The sequence below is a fragment of the Lygodium microphyllum genome, chromosome 19, assembly GCF_053477565.2.
Source record: "Lygodium microphyllum isolate KBCC chromosome 19, Lygodium_microphyllum_v1.1.10, whole genome shotgun sequence".
NCBI lineage: Eukaryota > Viridiplantae > Streptophyta > Polypodiopsida > Schizaeales > Lygodiaceae > Lygodium > Lygodium microphyllum.
The window spans coordinates 74,176,751-74,198,239 of NC_141153.1; the positions used below are offsets into that span (position 1 = coordinate 74,176,751).

At 41.8% G+C, this 21,489-nt stretch overlaps 1 protein-coding gene across 6 annotated transcripts in view; it reads left to right on the forward strand.

Annotated features, from left to right (window-relative positions):
• Window positions 1–21,078, forward strand: part of LOC148020040 (DEAD/DEAH box RNA helicase family protein) — a 142,621-nt gene extending 121,543 nt beyond the window's left edge. For 4 of the 6 annotated variants that reach the window (XM_087700309.1, XM_087700312.1, XM_087700310.1 and 1 more), the window contains 8 exons: window positions 8,623–8,856; window positions 8,956–9,027; window positions 9,986–10,135; window positions 10,266–10,409; window positions 10,554–10,730; window positions 10,843–10,926; window positions 19,473–20,045; window positions 20,143–21,078. In XM_087700309.1, the coding sequence (XP_087556435.1) occupies window positions 8,623–8,856; window positions 8,956–9,027; window positions 9,986–10,135; window positions 10,266–10,409; window positions 10,554–10,730; window positions 10,843–10,926; window positions 19,473–20,045; window positions 20,143–20,235 (1,527 nt within the window). In that variant the 3' untranslated portion in view covers window positions 20,236–21,078. Of the gene's footprint in view, window positions 1–8,622; window positions 8,857–8,955; window positions 9,028–9,985; window positions 10,136–10,265; window positions 10,410–10,553; window positions 10,731–10,842; window positions 10,938–19,151; window positions 19,239–19,472; window positions 20,046–20,142 lie in introns of those variants that run through there. The other 2 variants (XR_015694922.1, XM_087700313.1) reach the window with 2 other exon arrangements.
• The last annotated feature ends 411 nt before the right edge of the window (window positions 21,079–21,489 follow it).

The window sequence follows — 21,489 nt, forward strand, 5'->3', positions numbered from 1 at the left end:
CAAGCAGAGATTTTGAGAAATTTTGGGGTTTTTGTTGTAAATTCAGAGATTGGCAAATGCACTACAGTCTCAGTTTGAAATAGACTGTTTTTTGACAATTTTGGGGCAAGAAGATTTGGGGCTTTTGCTTATACAGTGTTGTTGAGCATTGAATACACCTTGGACTGCGTGCATTACAGACAATTTTGACAGAGTGTATTTGCTATAATTTCTGGAAATTTTTGAGATTTCCAGGTTGTTCCAGCTTGGACATTGCTCTTTTACTTCTTTTGGCATTGATCATCATGGCAAATCAGGGAGGGGATGTATTTGCCTATGTATCCAAGGAGCACAGATTGGATGGTGACAACTACTCACTTTGGTCCTTCATGCTGAAGAATGTGCTGATTGCGAAAAATCTTTGGGACTATGTAAACAGAGAAGAAGTTAGACCTGGAGTTGTGGCTCTTGCTACTTCTCCGGGAAGACATGGACAATGGGCACCTCAGCCTGTTCAGCCTACTCCACTTCAGTCACTTCCCCAAAGATCAACAGCTCAAAAAGCATGGGATACACCGGATGCACAGGCTTTGTCACACTGATTGCATTGACAGTTCAACGGTCTATCATCCCTCACGTTCGGTCTGCAGCTTCTTCACCAGAAGCTTGGCTAACTTTGGAGCAGATGTTTGCTGGTAAGAATGAGACCCGTGTCTCTTTCTTAAAGAAAAGACACTGAAGATGGATGAGAGTGATTCTATGCAGGATCACTTGAATAAAATTCAAGACTTGCGTTGAGCAGCTTATGAATGTCGATGAGTACTACTCAGATGCATAGTTGATATCTACCACATTGAACTCATTACCTCCTTCGTACTTGGCCTTTCATATGTCCCTAAACCTCACCATGAGGATTTCTCCACAATCTATTACTTTTCTTCAGTTAGTTAGTTTGCTTCTAGAGAAGGAGCAAACAAGAAAAAACAGTGGTGTGGATGTCATAGCCTCTGAGCAGGCTTTTATGGCAAGACAGAAGGGCAAAGGCAACCAAGCAAAGAATGCTCCGCAGAGCTCTGGGACTTCAGGCACTTCACAGGGTAATAAAAAACAAGGGGGCACGCAAGCCAAGAAGAGCAAATGCCATTATTGCAAGAAGCCAGGCCACTACATTACTGTGTGTAGAAACCGCATCGCCAAGGAGAAGAAAAAGAAGTCAGGGATATCTGTTTCTGATGCTCCTTCCATTGCTACTAAGTCAGCGTCCTTTGTTGCAAACAAGGACTATTGCTTTTACATATGCAGTTATAACTCTTATTGGGCTGATAGAGCATTTAGCTCTACTGAGGATACAGGCACTTGGTTTTTTTATGATGGTGCATCTAGGCACATCACATCTTGCAGAGATTTATTTGCTCTGTTTGTGCAGCTCCGGTTGGCAAGTCTGTACAATGTGCCAACAATGCATCATACCTTGTTAGAGGCATTGAGGAGATTGTGATCACAGCCATTGATGGCTCTATTCTCCGCCTATAAGATGCTTTGTTTGTGCCAGGTATAAAGAAGAATTTGTTTTCTATTTCTTCTTTAGCACGATGTGGATTGTGGATTGCATGTCACCTTTGATGATGACAGATGCATAGTGAGAGATAAGGAACACATGACTTTGGTCTTGACTTCACAGCAGAATGGAGTTGCAAAGAGGAAGAATCACCAGATGTATGCTGAAAGCAAAGAGCTTGCCACACAGTTTTTGGATGGAATTCATTATGTGTGCTTGCTATGTTTTGAACAGATGCCCCATCAAAGTAGCCTTTTGAGGCTTGGAACTGTCGGAAACCTTCTGTTGGACACCTTCGTACCTTTGGGTGTCTTGCATATGCACACATTCCCCAGGTACTCAGAAAAAAGTTGGATAACAAGGCTGTCAAATGCATTTTTGTGGGATATAGTAGTCAGAGCAAACGCTACAGACTCTATGATCCTATCTCTAAAAAGGTATTTGTCAGTAGGGATATACTCTTTGATGAAAAATCAGAATTATCACTTACCGGTTTTGACATATATCAGGCTGCCCGTGATGTATTTGAAGGGATATTGCCCATTTCATTTGGTGATTCAGCTGGAGTTTCAGCAAGTGAACTTAATGTTCAGCCAGCTGCTCCATTGGAAAATGTAGAAGATCATCCATTGGCTGATCTGAATATTCAGCAAAGTGCTGAATCTGAAATTCAGCAAGAGCTTGTGCACTGTTAGGAGGCAAGACAAATGCCTAGATGGTATTTACAGACTATGAAAGATAGTCATTTGGATGCACCCATGGCTGGTCGTACTAGAAGGCAAGCTCGTATGCATAATATTGCACATGCCATGGAGTTTGTTATGGGAGCAAGTACAATTGATGATGAGGAGCTTGAATGTTTTGAGAATGCACAACATAGTGTGCATTGGATGGCAGCAATGCAAGCTGAATTTGATTCTATCATTAAGAATCAAACTTGGGATTTAGTGTCTTTGCCCATTGGGAAGAAAACCATTGGAACAAAATGAGTCTATAAGCTAAAAAGGAATGCAGATGGATCCATTGACAGATATAAGGCAAGGCTTGTAGCTAAGGGCTATGCACAGAAGAAAGGCATTGACTATGGGAAGACATTTGCTCCTACCTCTCGCATGACTACCATCAGGTCTATGGTTGCTTTGGCTGTCCACTTTGGATGGACTGTGCTACAGTTGGATATTAAAACTATATTTTTACATGGGGAACTTCATAAAGAAGTATATGTACAACAATCCATTGGTTTTGCAGTTGAGGGATCCCAACACTTGGTTTGCAAGCTAAAAAAGGCTTTATATGGCTTGAAACAAGCTCCTAGAGCTTGATATGCAAAGATTGATGCTTTTTTACTCAGCCAAGGGTTTATAAACAGCTCATCTGAGTCTACCCTTTACGTATGTAAAGCGGGGGGATCCATGGTGATCATTTGTCTATACGTTGATGACATTTTGCTTATAAGGACACATGTTGATGAGATTTCAGCATTTAAACAAAATTTACAGCAAACTTTTGAGATGTCAGACTTGGGGTCTTTGCATTATTACTTGGGCATTCAGTTCATACATGATGCTAAAGACATTGGTTCATCACAGTCAAGATACATTGGTAAACTCCTTGAGAGGTTTGGCTTACAGGATTGCAAGCCCGTATATACACCAATGGAACCTGGACTGAAGCTGTCATTGCATGATGACAGTGATTTGTTTGATATACACTCTTTACTCCAGGGGGGTTTGTTGGGTTTCACTCACGCCTACGCTCACAGAGGAGTGTTGGTGATCAGTAGGACATTGGGGCACTTTTTACTCTTTGTACAAGATGTCTTTTCTCCCAGACTTATTCTCTTTTTTCGTGCGTGCCTATGTTACACATTTATAGGCACTATATCATGTTCGGTTGTGAACACCCCTTACAACCCTAAGGTTTAAGGGTTGTACTTTGTACTTTCATTTTATACTCTTTGAATCTATTGCATTGGGTGTCGTGCTTCAGTCTCCACACTGTCTACTGCACTCTCAACTGAGCTTCAATCCTCTCGGCCTCTCACAAACATTGCGTAACCATCAGCCTTGCATTTTGGTGTTAGAAGGGTTACCAAGAAGAGGAGAATACGTGCAATGTGATTAGAGAGACTTTCATCACAGCCCTTGCTTATCAAACCAAATTGTTCCAATGTCTCATATGGAAGTAGAAGTGATTGCATACTATGGATCTCAAAGAGAAGATATATAACTCTTCTTGATGCAAGATTGCAAGAAGGCTTGGAGGCTTTCCAATGATCAGTTCCTGTGCAGCCATCCCTTCCCATCCTACCCAATGCATCAACCACATAACCCCCACCCACAACCCCAACAAACTACCCCCCCCCACTGCGCAGGCGATCCTCCTCTCCGATTTGCCCTTTCCTTCTTGTATGTCTCCTCAACTTCTCCGTTTTTGTGGCTATACCTTACTCTCCAATCCCTCACTTTGTAGTGCCCTTCATCAAGCCTATTCTTACATCCTTGGATATCAATAGTAGCATTGTTCACAGTGATCATAAAGTGCCCTAGTGCGAATGCGGGTCCTTTTTATGTGACTTAAAGCCCTATGGTACACATTATTGCGATCGCTACCCTTGGACTCTCGGCCTATAGGTCGACACATCTGCACGTTGGGATGGTATGCATCAGTGTTATGGGACACACTATGGCTAGGAGACAAGTTTGATGTCCGTTCCTTTATTGTACTTCGTTGTGGATATGACTTGTGTCATGTCTCAATGTGCACATTGGATCTTGGGGGATGCTTCATTGCTACTAGCGAGAGGGGCATACACGCAATTGACGTATTGCAAGCGGTGATTATGATAAGGTGCATTTCTTATCAGTACATGTGTTGAGATGGTGTCAGGGTGATGTTGTTACACTAGCTTCTTTGGTGGTGCTCACAATCAAGCCATAGGGAGGTGCCATTTGAGGCCATGGCAAACCGTCTTCAACAGTTGAGAAGATCTTGTTCCTCGGATACAAATCAATATTTTCTGTTTTTAATCTTGATTTTAACATGGATATCAATATTTAATCTTGATTTTGTCAGTTGGTTTGTAGTGTGAACAAACTAAGTCAATAAGTTGTGTCACCACATTTAGAGTTAGTTCTAGAGTTAGCTAGCTTTAGTTGAGTTAGAGGTTTTGGTCTTTCTTAGACCTAAGGTTGTACCTTCATTCTATCACTTTGAGTTCAGCAAGTATAATCAATCATTTCACTTCACACTGTCTACTCCAGTAGCTACTCTCACTCTCATTTCTCTCTCCTCTGTAGCTGATCAAGTTTTCAACATTTGGTATCAAAGAGGTACTCATTGCATGGATCCCGAACAGCCACTGTCAATCGGTGTTGTGTTGTCGAGGTCCTACCATTGTCAGCTCAGCTTGTCAGCCCATGGAGGAGTTGCTAAAGATACGCCTGGTCCGCCAGCTGCTGTCTCAGCAGGCCACCACCACCCAGCACCACCCTGCAGTAACCCCACCAACTCCAATGCCGTCAGTTGCATGCTTCCCACCAGGTGCTCTATCCTGCATCACCCACCAGTGCTTTGACTAGCGCTGCAGCAAGCTCCACCAATGTTGCCAGCTACCCCACCAGGTTGTACTGCCTTGTGCTTGCTGTGTCTGCCACAGTGCTGCCACCCAATGCAGCTCCAGCTGCTGTCAACTAACTCAGCCCACAGCACTGCCGCTTGCCAGTTTTGCACCCACTACCTGCTTGTCTCTCTGCCCTTCAGTGCCCACTACTATTCTACTACCACTTGTGCGCCTCCAATGCCTCTGTCATCAGGTCTGAACTGTGAAGTTCCTACAGCCACCTCCAACAATCGAATTTCCTGTCAAAAATTTGGGGCTTTTGCCTTAATCAGAGTCTCACACACGTTTCATCACCTGAAGTGCCAATATTGTGCAATTTCCTTAAGACTCATGCAAAAAATTTGGGGTTTCTGTGATCCCTGCATCCGGCATGCATCCCAAGGCGCTCTGAAGTTTCCAGTCGTTGTAGACATGCATCCTGAGGTGGCATTCCATCAAATTTTCAGGCTGTAAGTATAAAATCTCTGAAATTTATTAGAATTTCTTCACTGAGATTTGGGCCTTTTGTGTGGCACGCATCCCAAAGCACTGGATATAGGTGCTACAACAGCATTGTCTTGCTGTTTGGGTAACATTGGGCAGAGAAAACTTTGTAAATCTAGAAATTGCAGTGAAATTTTGGGGCTTTTCAACATTAAGCTGCTGCATTTAATGTTGGGCACACATACTGAAGCATATGCAGTTGTACAGCATTGAATTGCTATAAATTGGAGATTGAGTGCTGTTTATGCAGTTTGGGCATGTTTTTCAAGAAGAGAGAGTTTTGACAGTTTTGCACTTGCTTTAGTGTCCCGTGTTGGGATTTTGGTCTCAGTTGATTACACTTCACACTTCAGCTTGGAAGCTTTTGGTTGCTCAATTTGTGCATAAGTTGCAGCAATGTCAAATCATGAAACTTGAGATTAGAACAACATTTTGGGAGTCCTCACTCAGGAGGACAAGTCAGATGGCCCCAACTATCCTCTATGGAGTTTTATGGGCCACAATCTACTCGTTGCAAAGCATACAAGCAAGAACATGGGATTGACTTTGATGAGATATTTTCTTCTGTAGTCAAAATGACTACTTTATGAACCATATTGAGCTTGGTTGCATGTGAGGATATGGAACTCATACAGATGGATGTAAAGACTACTTTCTTACATGGTGATCCACACGATGACATATATATGCAACAACCAAAAGGTTTTGTGGCTAAAGGGCAAGAAAATATAGTATGTAAAGTCAACAAAAGCTTGTATAAGTTGAAACAGGCACCACGTGGATGGTATCATAAGTTGGATACATTCGTGCAATCTCAAGGTTTTCAAAGAAGTCAAGTGGATCACTGTTTGTACATCAAGAAGGCGGCAGATGGCAGCCGTATTATACATATTTTGTATGTGGATGACATGCTGATTGGTGGTAGGGATGTTCATGTGTTAGACACATTGAAGCAAAACCTACATAGTAGCTTTGATATGAAGGATCTTGGAGAAGCCAATCGTATTCTTGGCATGCATATACTCAAGGACAGATAGAAAGGTCTTCTTTATCTATCACAGCAGAAGTATGTATCCAAGATTTTGCAGCGTTTCAATATGGAGGGGGGAAAGTAATTGGTGTAGCATTACCTCCACATGTGAAACTTAGTGCAAAGGATAGCCCTACATCTGATGATGGAAAGGCTAAAATGGCTAAGATCCCATATGTTTTAGTTGTGGGTAGCTTAATGTAATGCTATGGTTGCTACACGTCCTGACATAGCATTTGCGGTGGAAGTAATTAGCAAATACGTGGCACATCGTGGTAGAAAGCCTTGGAAAGCAATGGAAGGTATCATGAGATATCTTAAGGGCACAAAGGATATGCGCATTTTCTTTGGAAAGGAGAAAGCATCTATCGTTGGCTTTACAGATGCAGACTATGCTAGTCATGTTGATTGTAGGAAGTCTACTTCAAGGTATGTATTCATCTTTATAGGGGGAGCAATTTCTTGGATCTCCGAGCTATAGAAGTGTGTTGCATTGTCTACTACAAAGGTAGAATATGTGGCTGCCATTGAGGCATGCAAGGAGGCTTTATGGCTTTCACATATGATGGGAGAGCTTGGCATTTACTGAGACTCTTATCCTCCAATGTGATAGTTAGAGTGCTAGCATGCTAGCACAGAATCCCATCTTTCATACAAAGACGAAGCACATACAAGTGAAGTATCACTTTATCAAGGATGTGCTTGAGAGCAAAAGCATTGAGCTTGTCAAGATACATACAGAATAATCATACATATCTTCTCATGAAAGGACTTCCAGTAGAGCAGTTTGCTCATTGTGGATAGATTATGGGAGTTTGATAATATATGTATTTCAGCTTTGTATATACTTAGACTTGGTTGATTTTTTTTCTCGACCTTCAGGCACACTGCCTTCAAGTGAGAGGTTGTTGGGAATAAAGGGCCAACATTACTTTTATAGGTACTCGGGTGTGAACTCACCCTTAGCACTTTACTTTGCCAAGGATGGTCTACCACGACCTTGGAGTGGTAGCTCCCTCGGCCCTAATCCTTAGCATCACCAAAGAAGTTAGTGCAAAAACATCAGCCTAATGCTATCCCCAACACTATTACCAAACAAGTAACATACTTTTTCTTGCACCCACCATGTGTTGTCATATCCACATCAAAGAACATAACAGGAATGGACATCAGATTCACCTTCCAGCCAGATGGCCAAATGGGTCCACCCTCCAACCAAGAAACTAGCAACAACTAGGTCACAACTGCCTCCCGAGGAGCTGGGGATCCATACCACTAGCCCACACCATCCCAATGTACAAAGGTGTCCAAGAGTGGTGATCACATAGTGATGCACACAATAGGGCCTACCATCCCAATGTACTAAGGTGTCCAAGAGTGGTGATCACACAATGATGTGCACAATAGGGCCTTGAGTCCCACAAATAGGAATCTTCTACCTCGTGTATGTCCAAGGATGTAACACATAGGGTAGAGGAGAGCATCATGGACCCCTTCGAATGGACTTTCTAATGACACCAATGGGGTACTAATGTCACATGGGGATCTGGCAGTTGGTAGCTGGTTGGTTGAGATGCAATAGAATGGGGTTTTGCTAGTGTTGCTTAAAGCAGCATGTGGAGATACCAAACCATTGCCTATGGTCATATGAGGCTGCACAATTGGTGTGGAGAGGATCCTATAGGGTACTATTACACACTTTTGTCACATTTCACCCATACTAGGTATCACCATAGGAACTAGTTCTCGTGATGTAACCAAAGCTCCTCTAAAACCCCTCTAAACGGCCAGGAGTTTGTCATGTAATTGTGCCAACCTTCTTCAGTCAACTAAAATCTTGTTTGCATGTTGTCGGGGGCATTGCCTTTTATTTGATTATGTGAATAGATAAGAGTATTAACATGGTTAATAATTGTTCTTTGTATCTTTATAGTAATCTCATGCATGCAGTTAGGCCTTCTTTTGCAAAGACAACAGTCAGCAGCTAAATACTGTACAGAAGGCAACATCAGCCTAGCAACCAATCAAGCTGAATTGGGTACTCTGGGAGTAGAAAAATGGGGTCCTTTGACACTGAAAATGCTGGATCATCTTCCCTACAGGCTTACGGAGTCCCAAATGCAAGCTGCATCAGAAATTATACATGACTTGCAAAAGCCTGTACCTATGCATCGCCTTTTACAGGTAATTCCTGTAGGTCCAGAGACTTGCTGACTGTTCTGTCTGAGTTGAATCCTCAAATCTTTGGCGAGAAATAAGTGTTTGTAAACATATCTTATGTAGGGTGATGTGGGCTGTGGAAAGACTATCGTTGCATTCTTGGCTCTTTTGGAAGTTATCAGTGCTGGATTTCAGGTAAATCAGTTATGTTCTCTCAGTTTCTTTGAGAGTATGTGTTTTTATAATCTGTTTTTTTTTTCCCAGTTATTTTATTTGGATTGTTAAAGAAGCATGTGCTAAAGTAATTGATGTGGTCTCAATTGTGATTTCTTTGTATAGTGTGTGCAACTCGATGAAAGCAAGGCAAAGATTAGTTAACTGCAAGGTCTTGATCTGTTGCAAAATTGATAGATTGCTTGCAGCCAATGATGAACAATTGTACATTTTGATTTCCAGAGATCAGAATCCCCTGGTATTCCATGAATGTTAGTTTCTGCAACATATCTGGATAGAGTCTTAGGTTGATGTAGGAGCAGGTGCTCGTCCAGACTTCGATCCCATTGCTTGACACCACACTACTTGTCCATAAGATAGTGCGGAGCAGAGCTAGAAAACCCACCTTCAAGTCTGCCTTGTGGGATTGGCCATGTCCTGAATCATTTTTGGTAAGGTTTATCAGCTTATTGTTGGTTGTGGTTCATTTCGCAAATTTTAGGCTATTTTCCCAAAGCGGGATTGCATGTTATTTCCCTAGGCCTCTGGAAGGAATTCCTGTGTATTTTGTCTGTTTTTGCCAGCCCTTTGGAGATGTGGTAAAGTGCCACTTTTCTGCCCTAATTGTCCTAGTGTGAGGTTATTATAGGTTTTTTCTCTGCAATCGTCTTTTGTGTACTTGGACTTGTTTTTATCTTTGTCAAGAGGTTCCACTGTTTGTATAAAAGAATAGTATTTGATCAGAGGATTTCATACCTAGCCTTAAATATCAACATGCCATTAGTGTCACAGCCTGCTAGTATTACATCCTTGTTGGCTTTACTATCTGGCATTTCACACATTCAACATACGATTTAGTATCCAAATGCTTTTATGCACACCAACTTTCCCTCTTTTCATGTTCCGGTTATGTCTCTGATATTTTATTTGAAGTTTTTAGGGAGCATTAATGGGGCCTACAGAGTTTCTTGCAAGGCAGCAGTATGAGCGGCTGAACAAATTTTTAGAACATTTAGATGAAAAGGACCGACCCCCAGCAGCATTGCTCACAAGCTCTGTACCACCCAGCAAGGCTCGGGCTGTTAGACAGGTATTACTGTTGTTTCTATGATATTGAAGGTCATACTGTTTGTTGTAGATTTCTTACAAGTTTGTAAATAAGAACGTCTATAGGCAAGGTGCCAGCTTTGTGAGTTTTTGGGGATTATTTAATTCAACAGGGTCTAGAATCAGGGGAGATAAAATTGGTAGTTGGGACTCATAGTCTGATATCAGATCGTGTGAAGTTTTCTTCGCTTGGTCTAGCGATCATTGATGAACAGCATCGTTTTGGGGTGGAACAAAGGATTCGGCTCCAAAACAAGGTAATTTAATACTTCCAGTCTTTTTGATACTTTGGTTGATAATGGTTTAAACTTGATCATGTTGGCTCACCATAAAACAACAACCTGCAGTACTCTATCTACATAGTAACACAGTCTACTCATAGAACTGGAAATTCCTGGCAGGGAACAACCCTAAGATCTGGTGAATCTTTGAAAGACCACATTTTGTCAGGTGAAGACGAAGATAATACATCTTCTATCACTTTAAACAGAAGCATACCACATGTGCTTGCCATGTCAGCCACTCCTATTCCTCGTACCCTTGCATATGCTGTGCATGGGGACATGTCTTTAAGTCAGGTTTGTCAGCCTCCTGTCATCCACATATTTCAACAATGTGCCAATATTGATGTCAAACTTAATGAATCTGTGATGCAAATGGTGTGACTGTAATGTATGTCAATAAATACAGATAACAGAACTGCCCCCTGGGCGAACTCCTGTCAAAACCTATGCTTTTATGGGTGATAAAAGTGGTGAAGACGTAGCATTCCAGGTTAGTTTCTGGTGAGATTACTTAAATTTGATTTTTGGTATCTACTGCAAACTCAGTAACTGTGACAAGTTTATCATCAATACAATCATCGTTTCCTCAGAGAAGAAAATTCTGGTCATAAATCCCCTTGGGATGAAGTATCCGAAGGCTAAGTACAAAAATAACCATGTAAGGGACTCTCAAAAAAAAACTATACAATCAAGTGAAAGTCTATTACATGACCTGAGTGAATAACCAATCAGGAGGCCTATAGTGCCAAACTATGTGTGACTGACAGTGAAAGAAAGTGTCAGAATCCCAGGTCTTGACAAAAGCCTCTCTCCTTATATTCTCTAAACCACCTTGTATCCTCTCCCATCTCTTTCGGTCATATAACTCTCCCACCTCTCTTGGAGGGCATGGACAATCTTTGTCGAAATCTTGGAGTGTGTCTATGGCATGGCTACATCTGTAGTCCAAATATATGAAGCAATGATGCTTGCTTTGAGCTCCCATTTGTGGCAATGCCCGTTGGTCCACTATATCTTTGAAAATTCTGGCATGGCAATCCTATTCAAGAGTTGACCGGAGATGGCATGGCAATCCTATTCAAGAGTTGACCAGAAATGAGATAAGCACGAGTACCATGTGTATCCTCATATGAACAGAACATTGTTAAGATTAGGGTAACTCAAAGACAATGAACAAAGTGAAGAGTCTGAAATGAATAAATCTGTATAATACAAATGCTTATGCAGTGAACACACTATGCAATGAATGAATATTGTACCCCAAACTCTCATGTCTTGAGGACCGAGGCAAAGGTAATGAGCTGGAGAGTGTGTCGTACTCTGATGGATCCCAAAACACATCAAGGCAGCCTCCAAAGATGTCTGGCAGCAAAAAACACAGCAATAGATGCCAGACATGTGGTAGTTTGTAGATGGAGCAGTGAGGAGAGAGAAAACTGCAAAACGCAGCCTCCAAGAGATGGGTGACAAATAGAAGAGAACACTAGGATGAGAAAAATGCAAGGAAGAATGATGGCAACAGCTGTGATGACCAAAATGCAGCCTCGTGGAAATAAACATAGCCTGGGGATGCAATCATCACCAATTGGAGACAACTATAGAAAATTTGGGCCTTCCAAATTAGGGTTTACATGTGGGATATTGAAACTCTCTCAAACCACTCCCAATTTAAAAGAAAGGTTTAAATTCATTAATTAACTTGAGTTTTGGGGTTGTTTAATGAAAGCTAATGTTTTCTTTTATAAAGGCATTTGTTTTGGTTTTTCAAAAGATTTAGTATAAAGTGTGTTTTCAAAAAAAAAAAAGTCGATTGAGTAACAGTTCATCAAAGGATGATAGGGATGGTCAGCCCCAAGACCTTCACAAAACAAACCAACCTATCCCAACCATTGCTAGGTGTCGATGACAAAGAAAAGAGGCTATCTATGGAAAGCATCTATGCTAGGTATGTGGAGAGGCAAAAAAGAAGTGCAAAAAGCAAGCTAAGCAAGCAAGGGAGACTTGCCTCAGAATTCAACGAATATGGTGGATCTAGAGTCAACTACTCCAAAAGACTAAAAAGGGATAAATGCGCACAAATGCATGTTCACAAGAACAAAATGCTAATGCACTTGATTTATGCAAGAGACAATACAAGTGTAATCATACTCATACAAAATGCAATGCAACGGTGCCACTTAGACAATGCTTTCATAGAGAAATCATTCACTTGTCTAAGTGCTCTTTTACAATCATAGTTATCTTAATGATGTGGTTGAAGATACAAAGTATAATATACATAATGTCTAAATCCAAAACTACAAACCAATCTGACATGCCTTCTTGTGTTCAATCTAGACTACAATGGTTGACTAGTGGTAGCGTGGGTTTAGCCTCACCACTATCTATGCTAAGGGCCACCACCCTATCTCTCCTATTAGGGGTTGCCCGATTGAGGAGCGGGGGTCTAAGTCTTGGATTTTGGTGTTGTAAAAAATGGAAGTATTTTTGTAGCAACTTGTTAAAGAACAATGTGGCCTAATGGTCCAAGGACTTAGGAGCCCCCGCAGTAGAGAACTTGGTGAGAAGTTACCGATACTCGGCCAACTTGACTCTCAAGTCATTCTCGTCAATGATTTTAAAGTTCTGAAGCTCATGGTCCAGATTTATGCATCGGGTCCTATTCTAAGTCGCATAGTGGTCAATCAAGTGTACCCAAGACTTTGATACTAAATCAAAATGTCGAAGCTCAGAATGAAACTCGGGCAATAAGCCCTGCATCAACTCAATAATAATGGAGACATTCCTAGCCTTCCAGGAGCGGATAACCTCATATGAAACAAGTGTGGGATCAAGTTGGGGTTCTAACCTTTGTGCAATATCCCATAGGTTGTGGAAGTCAAGAACCTGTCTCATCAAATTGGACTAAGTAGTAAAATTTGACTTGTTAAAACAACGCTTATCAATAATGGCATTTTTGACTAATAAGGAAGAAAAACCATGAGTTGTTTGATATGTGGGATGAGATGGATGCAGAGGAGGTGGTGGAGGGGGATAAGGAGGAGGAGGTGGGTAGGCAAAAATAGGTTGGGAGTGTCCCATAGGTGTTGATTGATGTGGAGGCATTGGAACATAAATGTTGCCATAGGGTGCTTGTGGAGGTAGAGACATCAAGACCACGTGAGCCTTGTGGAAGTATCAACTAGGGTATGGCAAAATGACCAAAAGGCCCACTCACTGGGTGGCATTCCCAGGCCATGAAAATCCTGAAAGTGTGTGAATGGAAGGACGAGCCTCCATTAGAGATACACCATTCGACTAAGGAAAAGACGAGGTTCTAAAGGCTATACCTAAGGACAAAGGATCCCTTGGTGTGGTGTATGATGACATGTGATGTGCACTTAATGGAACAGAAAGAAAGGTGTAACAGAAATAGAGGGTGGGATGGCTAGGAGATTAAATGGATTGGTTGATGCAGTTGTTGGAAATGATTTTGGTTTCTTTTGTTCATTAAATGCATTGAATGAAAATGAAGATGGTTTATCTACTTTAAAATGACCTTGAGAAGGAAAAACCTAAGGAAAAGAAGGAAAAGAACTTACAGGTGTTTGAATTAATCTTTTATACTCATCATCTTTTTTAGAGTTCATGAATAAAAGTTTATCTTGTGGGATCTAGAGCATGGCAGGAGCTATGGAGGTTGGAAGATGAAGACTAAATTCATGTTGACATGGATAATGAGTAGACAACTGTTACACAAGTGAATTAGGTTCTAAGATGGAAGCTTTGACTCATAAAGACAATCTTTTATATTGGACTGACAATGACAATGACACTAACTAAAGAAGGAAAGTATCATCATATTGTATTCATCATATGAAAGTAATAATCAAGTATAATACTTTATAGAAGTTGGGTTGTTCCACTCTCCTTGCTGTGCATATGGATTAAAAACATCTCTTTCTGGAGCATACATTATTTGTCTATTTTCTCAACACCCCCTCCAAATGATGAGTCCCTACACTTGCTGGCTTTTGCCCCCCCTACATGATAACATGGCCCGGGAGACTAGCTCGTATCTGTTCTGGTTCTGATTCAGAGCTCCTGTTTGAACTGTTGGCTGTTGGCTCCAGTTGGTAGGGTTCCACTGTTGCTGCTGATTTGTCATGGAGGAAATTGGTTGGGACCATTGTTGTTGTGGTTGAACCATCATTTGAGGCATGGATTGTGGCCACTGTGGATTTGGTGCATTGTACTATGATACCGGGGGCATCTGTTGGTAGGGATAGGAAACAGTCCCAGGAACTGCATTTGGTGGATACATCATTCCTGGCATCAGAGGAGGTAGGACTCCTCTTCCTGTATTCATCGCTAATCTAGCTTCCACTTCATCGTACAATCTTGCACCTTCTGTTGCAGCTTGCAGGGTGGCTGGTCTTTGCAGCTCCACAAACTTACGGACTTCTAGGTAGCCTAGTCAAGTTAAAGCTTAAAACTTTACATCTTTGGCAAGGGTTTTGTTTTACAAAGCAAATCCCCTAAGGGGAAAATAGAGATCCACTATGGAAAAAACATATGAAAGATACAATGAAAATTCTTTAGAACAATCTGTTAGAGTTGTTGATGGTAGCGGAAGCATATTTTTCTTCTTCTTCATTCATGCACTGGCTCTAGTGGTAATCATTCTGCATCTGTTGTGCTCTTTTATTGTGGAAACATTCACTGGTTGTATGGCCAATCTTACCACAATAATGAGTCATGACATATAATCCGATCCTTGTTGTTGTTGGTGTTGAGTCCTCGACCACGACTTGAGTAATTTTACCTTTGAATTCTTTGCTTGGGTACCAAAGATCCTATCAAGTTCCTCCCAACCAGTTCTAGCATCTCTGATGCCAGAGATATGATATAGGCTGTAGCACATCATCACTTAGTCCCCAGGCAATGATGCCTAGTGTCTTGTCATTAATCTTCTTTCATTCTTTGGTTTTTTATGGAGCTACTGCAAGGATCCCGCTTTTTGAATCTTCTTTTCCGCCAACTGCATCACCTTCATCATCTTCAAAGAGATCCCAAAGGTCTTTTCTCATAAGGTGATACATGGTCTTTTCCTTCCAAGCATGGAAGCCTTCTCCATTGAACTTTGCTGTTTGTTTGAGCTCTGTCATTTTTTATCAATAGCAAATCAACCAGCAAAGGAGTTGTACTTCAATGTGTCAAGAGACACAAGATGATTAGCGTTTAACAACATTACATGAGTATTAAAAAGATACTATCTTGGAGCTCAATGTCGAATGTGGATGCTTGATGTTCTTCTTGCTTGCTAATTTAGTGTGATGCTTTGTTGGAAATTAAGTGCTCAGTAAGACCAAAATGATAGAGTCTTCAGTGGACTGAGAGGAATAAGAAAATGAAAGGTTTTATGACCTTGAGGAAACTTGGCCATGGCTGCCCTTTTAGGGTTTCAAGACAGGGGCCTGGTTTTTTACTTACTGCAGCTTATAGAGATGGCCATTTGGGAAACCCTCTGAGTTGGAGAGAACTTAGGTATGGCTCTTTGAAAGCCTTATGGTTGCAGGGCAGATCGCACAACGCAGAGGGCAAATCATCGTACGGAGAGTAAACGGCACAGTTCTGGACATTGAGTTTGAATTCTGACAATGCTGAGCTCTGGAGGGGCCAATGTCAAGCTTTTATGTGATACAAAGTAGTACCCTGAGTCAAGGAACAAATCCCTTAAAGGTAGCAAGTTGAGATATGCTCTGGTTTGAGAGATCCAGAAGCTCAAAGTCAGGTAGGTGTTGTTTTGGCTATGGCAGACACAAGGTCAAGTGGAGATGGAAGTGAGAAATGGAACCATGAGCTGGACTTGAGCTGACGTGAGGTTAAGGGGGACTAAGAGAGCAGAGAAGGGAGTTATGCTATGCTCAGCTGAGCTCTGATACCATGTAAAATTGTCAGATCTAGAGCATGGCAAGAGCTATGGAGGTTGGAAGATGAATACTAAATTCATGTTGACATGGATAAGTAGACAACTGTTACACAAGTGAATCAGGTTCCAAGATGGAAGCTTGGACTCATAAAGACAATCTTGTGTATTGGACTGACAATGACAACGACACTAACTGAAGAAGGAAAGCATCATGATATTGTATCCATCATATGAAAGTGACAGTCAAGTATGACACTTTATAGAAGTTGGGTTGTTCCACTCTCCTCACTGTGCATATGGGATTCATGACATCTCTTCCTAGAGCATACATCATTTGTCTATTTCTCAACAAATCACCTACATTTTACTAAAAAGAAGTAGACTCAAAAGATGGAGAAGTATAATTTTGCGTACGTGATGTAGGAGTGAATGAAGGTGGAGATGTAAATGGCATAGATGGAAAAGGTAGAGATGGAGATGAAAGTGGTAAAGAGATAAAGGTTTTGTACTCCTTGCCAGTTTCCATGTCAAGATGGCTAGTCCTTTGTGGAGCTTCTGTCCTCCCTACAAATTCATTAGACTAGTGCACCAAATCTAAATGGGAAAACTCAGATTTACCTTCAAATTTTCTCTCTCTGAGGAATAGCTCTTAGCCGTCCGGGAGCCGTCGCCCCCCCCTTCCTGGCCGCCATTGCACCTCCCTCCTCTCGCCTGTCTGCCATTGTGCCTTCCCCCTTCCCTCCGTCACACTATGCGCCACTACCTTCTTAACGCGCTACCCTCCTTGCTCGTCAGCTTCTTCTTCTCAAGCTTCACAACCCCTTGCCTTGTTGGCAGCCAAGAAATCCTTGTGCGGCCCACGCTTGGAACCCCTCCCCCCACGCTGCCCCTGCATCCATCGCCTTGCAACTCGACCCGTTAGGCCCCCACCTGCGGGATCAAGCCACCAACGGAGTCCAGCAACCATCCCTTAAAAAATTCTTAGACTCTTTTCACTTATACGCCTATACATGACATGTTTCGTACATCCGGTATGGGGAGCTTGACAATGTGGCATGCGTAGAATAGATTCAAAAATAGAGTCCAAAGAATATCAACAAATTCACATGCATGGAGCCACATTGACTCCACCTTTCAAGGCTTTGCACAAGAGCCAAGGAATCTTCAACTTGGTCTTGCTATGGATGGCTTGAATCCATTTGGTCTCCGCTCAACTTCTTACAGTGTGTGGCCTATAATCCTTGTTAACTACAACATCTCTCCATGACTTTCTACGAAGAAAGGACACCTGATCCTTAGCTTTCTCATTCCTGGGCGCTACAAAGTCAACAATATGGACGTCTACCTTCGTCTATAAGTTGATGAGCTCAAGATTTTGTGGGAGGAGGGGATTGTTGTGGAAGACATGAGCAAGTACAATGATTGACGGTCCGCCAATATACGAGCCATTCTCATGTGGACTAAACCGCCAACACACACCATCACGGTGGATAGAGGTGACACCCAACATGCCAAAAGTCTAACAGTGGTGATCACACAAGGACATGCACAATAGGGCCCTTTATCCTATAAATAGAACTTCGGCTGCCCTAACCCTAAAGTGCCCGTAGTGTCAAGAGTGGTGATCACATAATGACGTGCACAATAGGGCCCTTGGTCCTATAACTAAGACTCCACTAAACTGATCCTAAAGTGCACATAGTGAGTATGCACTAAGTCACTTCATGACCATTATGACCAATGCTACTAATAGGGCATTGGTCACAGTTGTCATGAAGTGCAGCATTGGCCACAGTGGTCATGAAGTGACTTAGTGCACTTCATGACCATTATGACCAATGCTACTAATGGGGCATTGGTCACAGTTGTCATGAAGTGCAGCATTGGCCACAGTGGTCATGAAGTGACTTAGTGCATACCCACTACAAGCACTTCAAGATAGGGCAATTGAGTCCTATTTATAGGACTTAGGGCCCTACTATGCACGTGATTGAGTGATCACCACTCTTGGCACATTGGATGTAGCATCCTTACACAAGACAATGTGGGCTGGTGGCACAGTTGTCAGGTACGATACCGTACGGTACGATAAAGTACAGTACTAAATGTTACCTTAAGATTTTATAAAGGTACAGTATGCTATTAGTATGGGAAAAAAGAATCATCTTGGGTATTTTAGACTAAAGATGACAGAATAAATGTGTAAAGTCTAAAGGCAATGCTATTAGAGTATACAAGATGTTACTGGAGAGTAACATGCCAAAACCTCTATGGTATTTGCCTCATGTGCAATATGGTGTGGCCAAAAGTACCCCATTTTTTCGTACGAAATCGTACTAATGCATACTATACCGTATGGATCGTATCACACTATTGTACAGAGACAACTGTGGCTGGTGGTATGAGACAGCAGCTCTTGGGACATGGTTGTGACCCAGTTTGCTACTAGCTCCTGGGCTCAAGGGTGAGCCCGTTTGGCTCTATCACTGGGAGGTCAGTTTGATGTCCACTCCTCATATGTTCGTGGATATAGCTTGTGTCATGTCTTGTGTGCAAGCTGGATCCTAGATGGACATTTCAAAAACGGAAACCCCCACCCCCAGACACACCCACCACCCCAACCCCCAAACCAAAAAAAAAAAAACACCACCAAAAAAGGGGGGGAAAAGAAGAGAAAACAAAAAAGAAAAGCGACTCCATGGTGAATCCTTACATTTACAACGTCACATGGGTGTTGTACTTTTTTTATGAATAATATGAGATTCCTTTTGATACATTTAGTGCGTATTTTTGCAATTTTTCAGGTTCCCACTGGAAGTACTGGATGATACTATGTATTAGAGCTTCCATCTGGTAGCATAAACTTGTAGCTCCCATTTAGTATCCAAGAGGTATCATTTGTGCCATAATTGTAGCTATTTATGGGTTTTAAAAGTAGGGATGCCCAACTTGTGGTGTTTGCATTTATTCTTTTGAGAATGGATTTAGCATGTGATTAGTACGTTTGTAAGGCTTTTAATGGAGTTCTAAGGCACTGCATATGTATTACGTGACTTGTTGCTTTATGAAAGGGAATGTGTATATATTCTCCAACTGTTCACTGATCATTTACCTTCTGATTTAAGATGGTGCACGAAGAGCTAGGTGCAGGAGGAAGAGCATTTATTGTATGCCCTCTGATTGATGAATCTGAAGAGCTACCAAATCTTAAAGCTGCAACTGTGGAATTTGAAAAGCTTGCCAAAAGGTTCAATGGTTACAGCTGTGGTCTAGTCCATGGCAAACTCAAGCCAACTGAGAAAGAGGAGGCAATGGACTCTTTCAAGGCTGGAAGGACTCAACTTCTTGTATCCACAACAGTCATTGAAGTAGGTATAGACATTCCTGAGGCTTCTATGATACTTGTGATGAATGCTGAGAGGTATGGAATGGCCCAGCTGCACCAGCTGAGGGGCAGGGTTGGGAGAGGAAAAAGAAAGTCCACTTGTGTCCTCTTAGCATCGTCGCATTGCTCACTTGAACGTTTGAAAATTTTGGAGACATGTCAGGATGGGTTCTATTTAGCCGAGGAGGATCTACGGTTACGTGGGCCAGGAGATCTCCTTGGTAAACAACAATCAGGTCACCTTCCAGAATTTGCATTGGCTCGGTTGGAAAAGGATGGTGATCTTATGATTCAAGCCCGGAAGACTGCAGAGGTCAGCAGCCTCTTATTTGTCAGCCCATTGCTATATACTGATTAAGAACATATTATAACTTACAATGTGCTATTTGAAAATGTTGTTGTATATGCAGGACCTGTTAACTGACTATCCTGGATTGGAGGGACTACCTCGATTGAAGCAAGAACTAAGCTTCCGCCGGGGTCCGGCAATTTTAGGTGTATGAAGAATCCCAATAAGAAGAATGTTTTCCAATACAGGGGCACCAGATTTCTAATGCCTGTGAAATACTTGTACAAAGGGAAACCATCCTTTTAGTTGTGAAACTGCAGTTTTCATTTGTACTATAATGTTGCATTTGATCTTTGCAAGGGCAGCAAAGATTCAGAGTTCTGTACTCAAAATGCATTCCTTTGTGATGAGCACATGTTGTGGGCATCTAAAGCAGACCAAGGGGAAAAAAGGCTCCCTTTTGAATAGGGAATGGTGCAGTTCTAGAAGGAAACAACAGTTTACTCAGCAATAAGCTCTGAGGATATGCAACACAGGACATGTAAATTATGATGAGAGAAGGTATGTTGTTCATAAACCAGAAACGTTCAGGTTTTCGACCCTGTATGCCATTGCCAACATGATGCAGCTGGCATTCACTTCAATTGCTCTTGAAAGAGTGATCAGATATATATATATGGGCTCTGTTTCCTCATATGTAAGATGAAGCAGGCAGTTTTATGTCTCCTCTGTTATGCTTCGTTACACTACAGTTGTATGACTACAGTGAAACACTTCCTGTACAAGTGCATTCCTTTGGTCGTAGTACCACCTGGTGAAGGCCACCAGATTTTGATTGAAGTGACATTGGGCAGGGGTACTCTTAGTGTGTCACAGAAGTTGTGTGACAAATATCTGCTGTGTTCTCGTGCTGTTTAGACTCTTGGTAAATTCTGGCCTGTAATGCATGCCATTTACACAGTTTGACATCTTATTACAAAATGCCTTGTAGTATATTAGTACTTGCCAGTGTTTTTGTGGATTTAAGGTCTTCCCTCTATGGACATAATATTCTCAGATGACATACAATGTTGGCATGTTCTTTGTCAGTTTTGCATTTGCTGCACCCCTTTTCCTCACTATTCGTTTGTTTCATGGTTTTGCTCATTTGTAATGATGCAGTTTTGGAGCGTTCTCTTATTTGCATCTTTTAGTCGGATGTGTGAAGGAGTTGGCAATGTCAGCCTTTAGCCATCTTTGTTGGCCATCTCATGGAATTCCATTTTGATATGTGCTTCCTAGACACACTAATTGTTACTTAGGACAGTTAAGATAATTAGTATATCTTGTACAGTCAGGGTTGGAGTTTCTTAGGGGACTTACTACATTTAGTTGTAGCGTTTTCCGTTTAAGGATATATTGTTGAGTATTCATGTCTGCTTCATTTTTCTCTCTCACACAATTATTCCACACTTGGTCCAACAGTTGT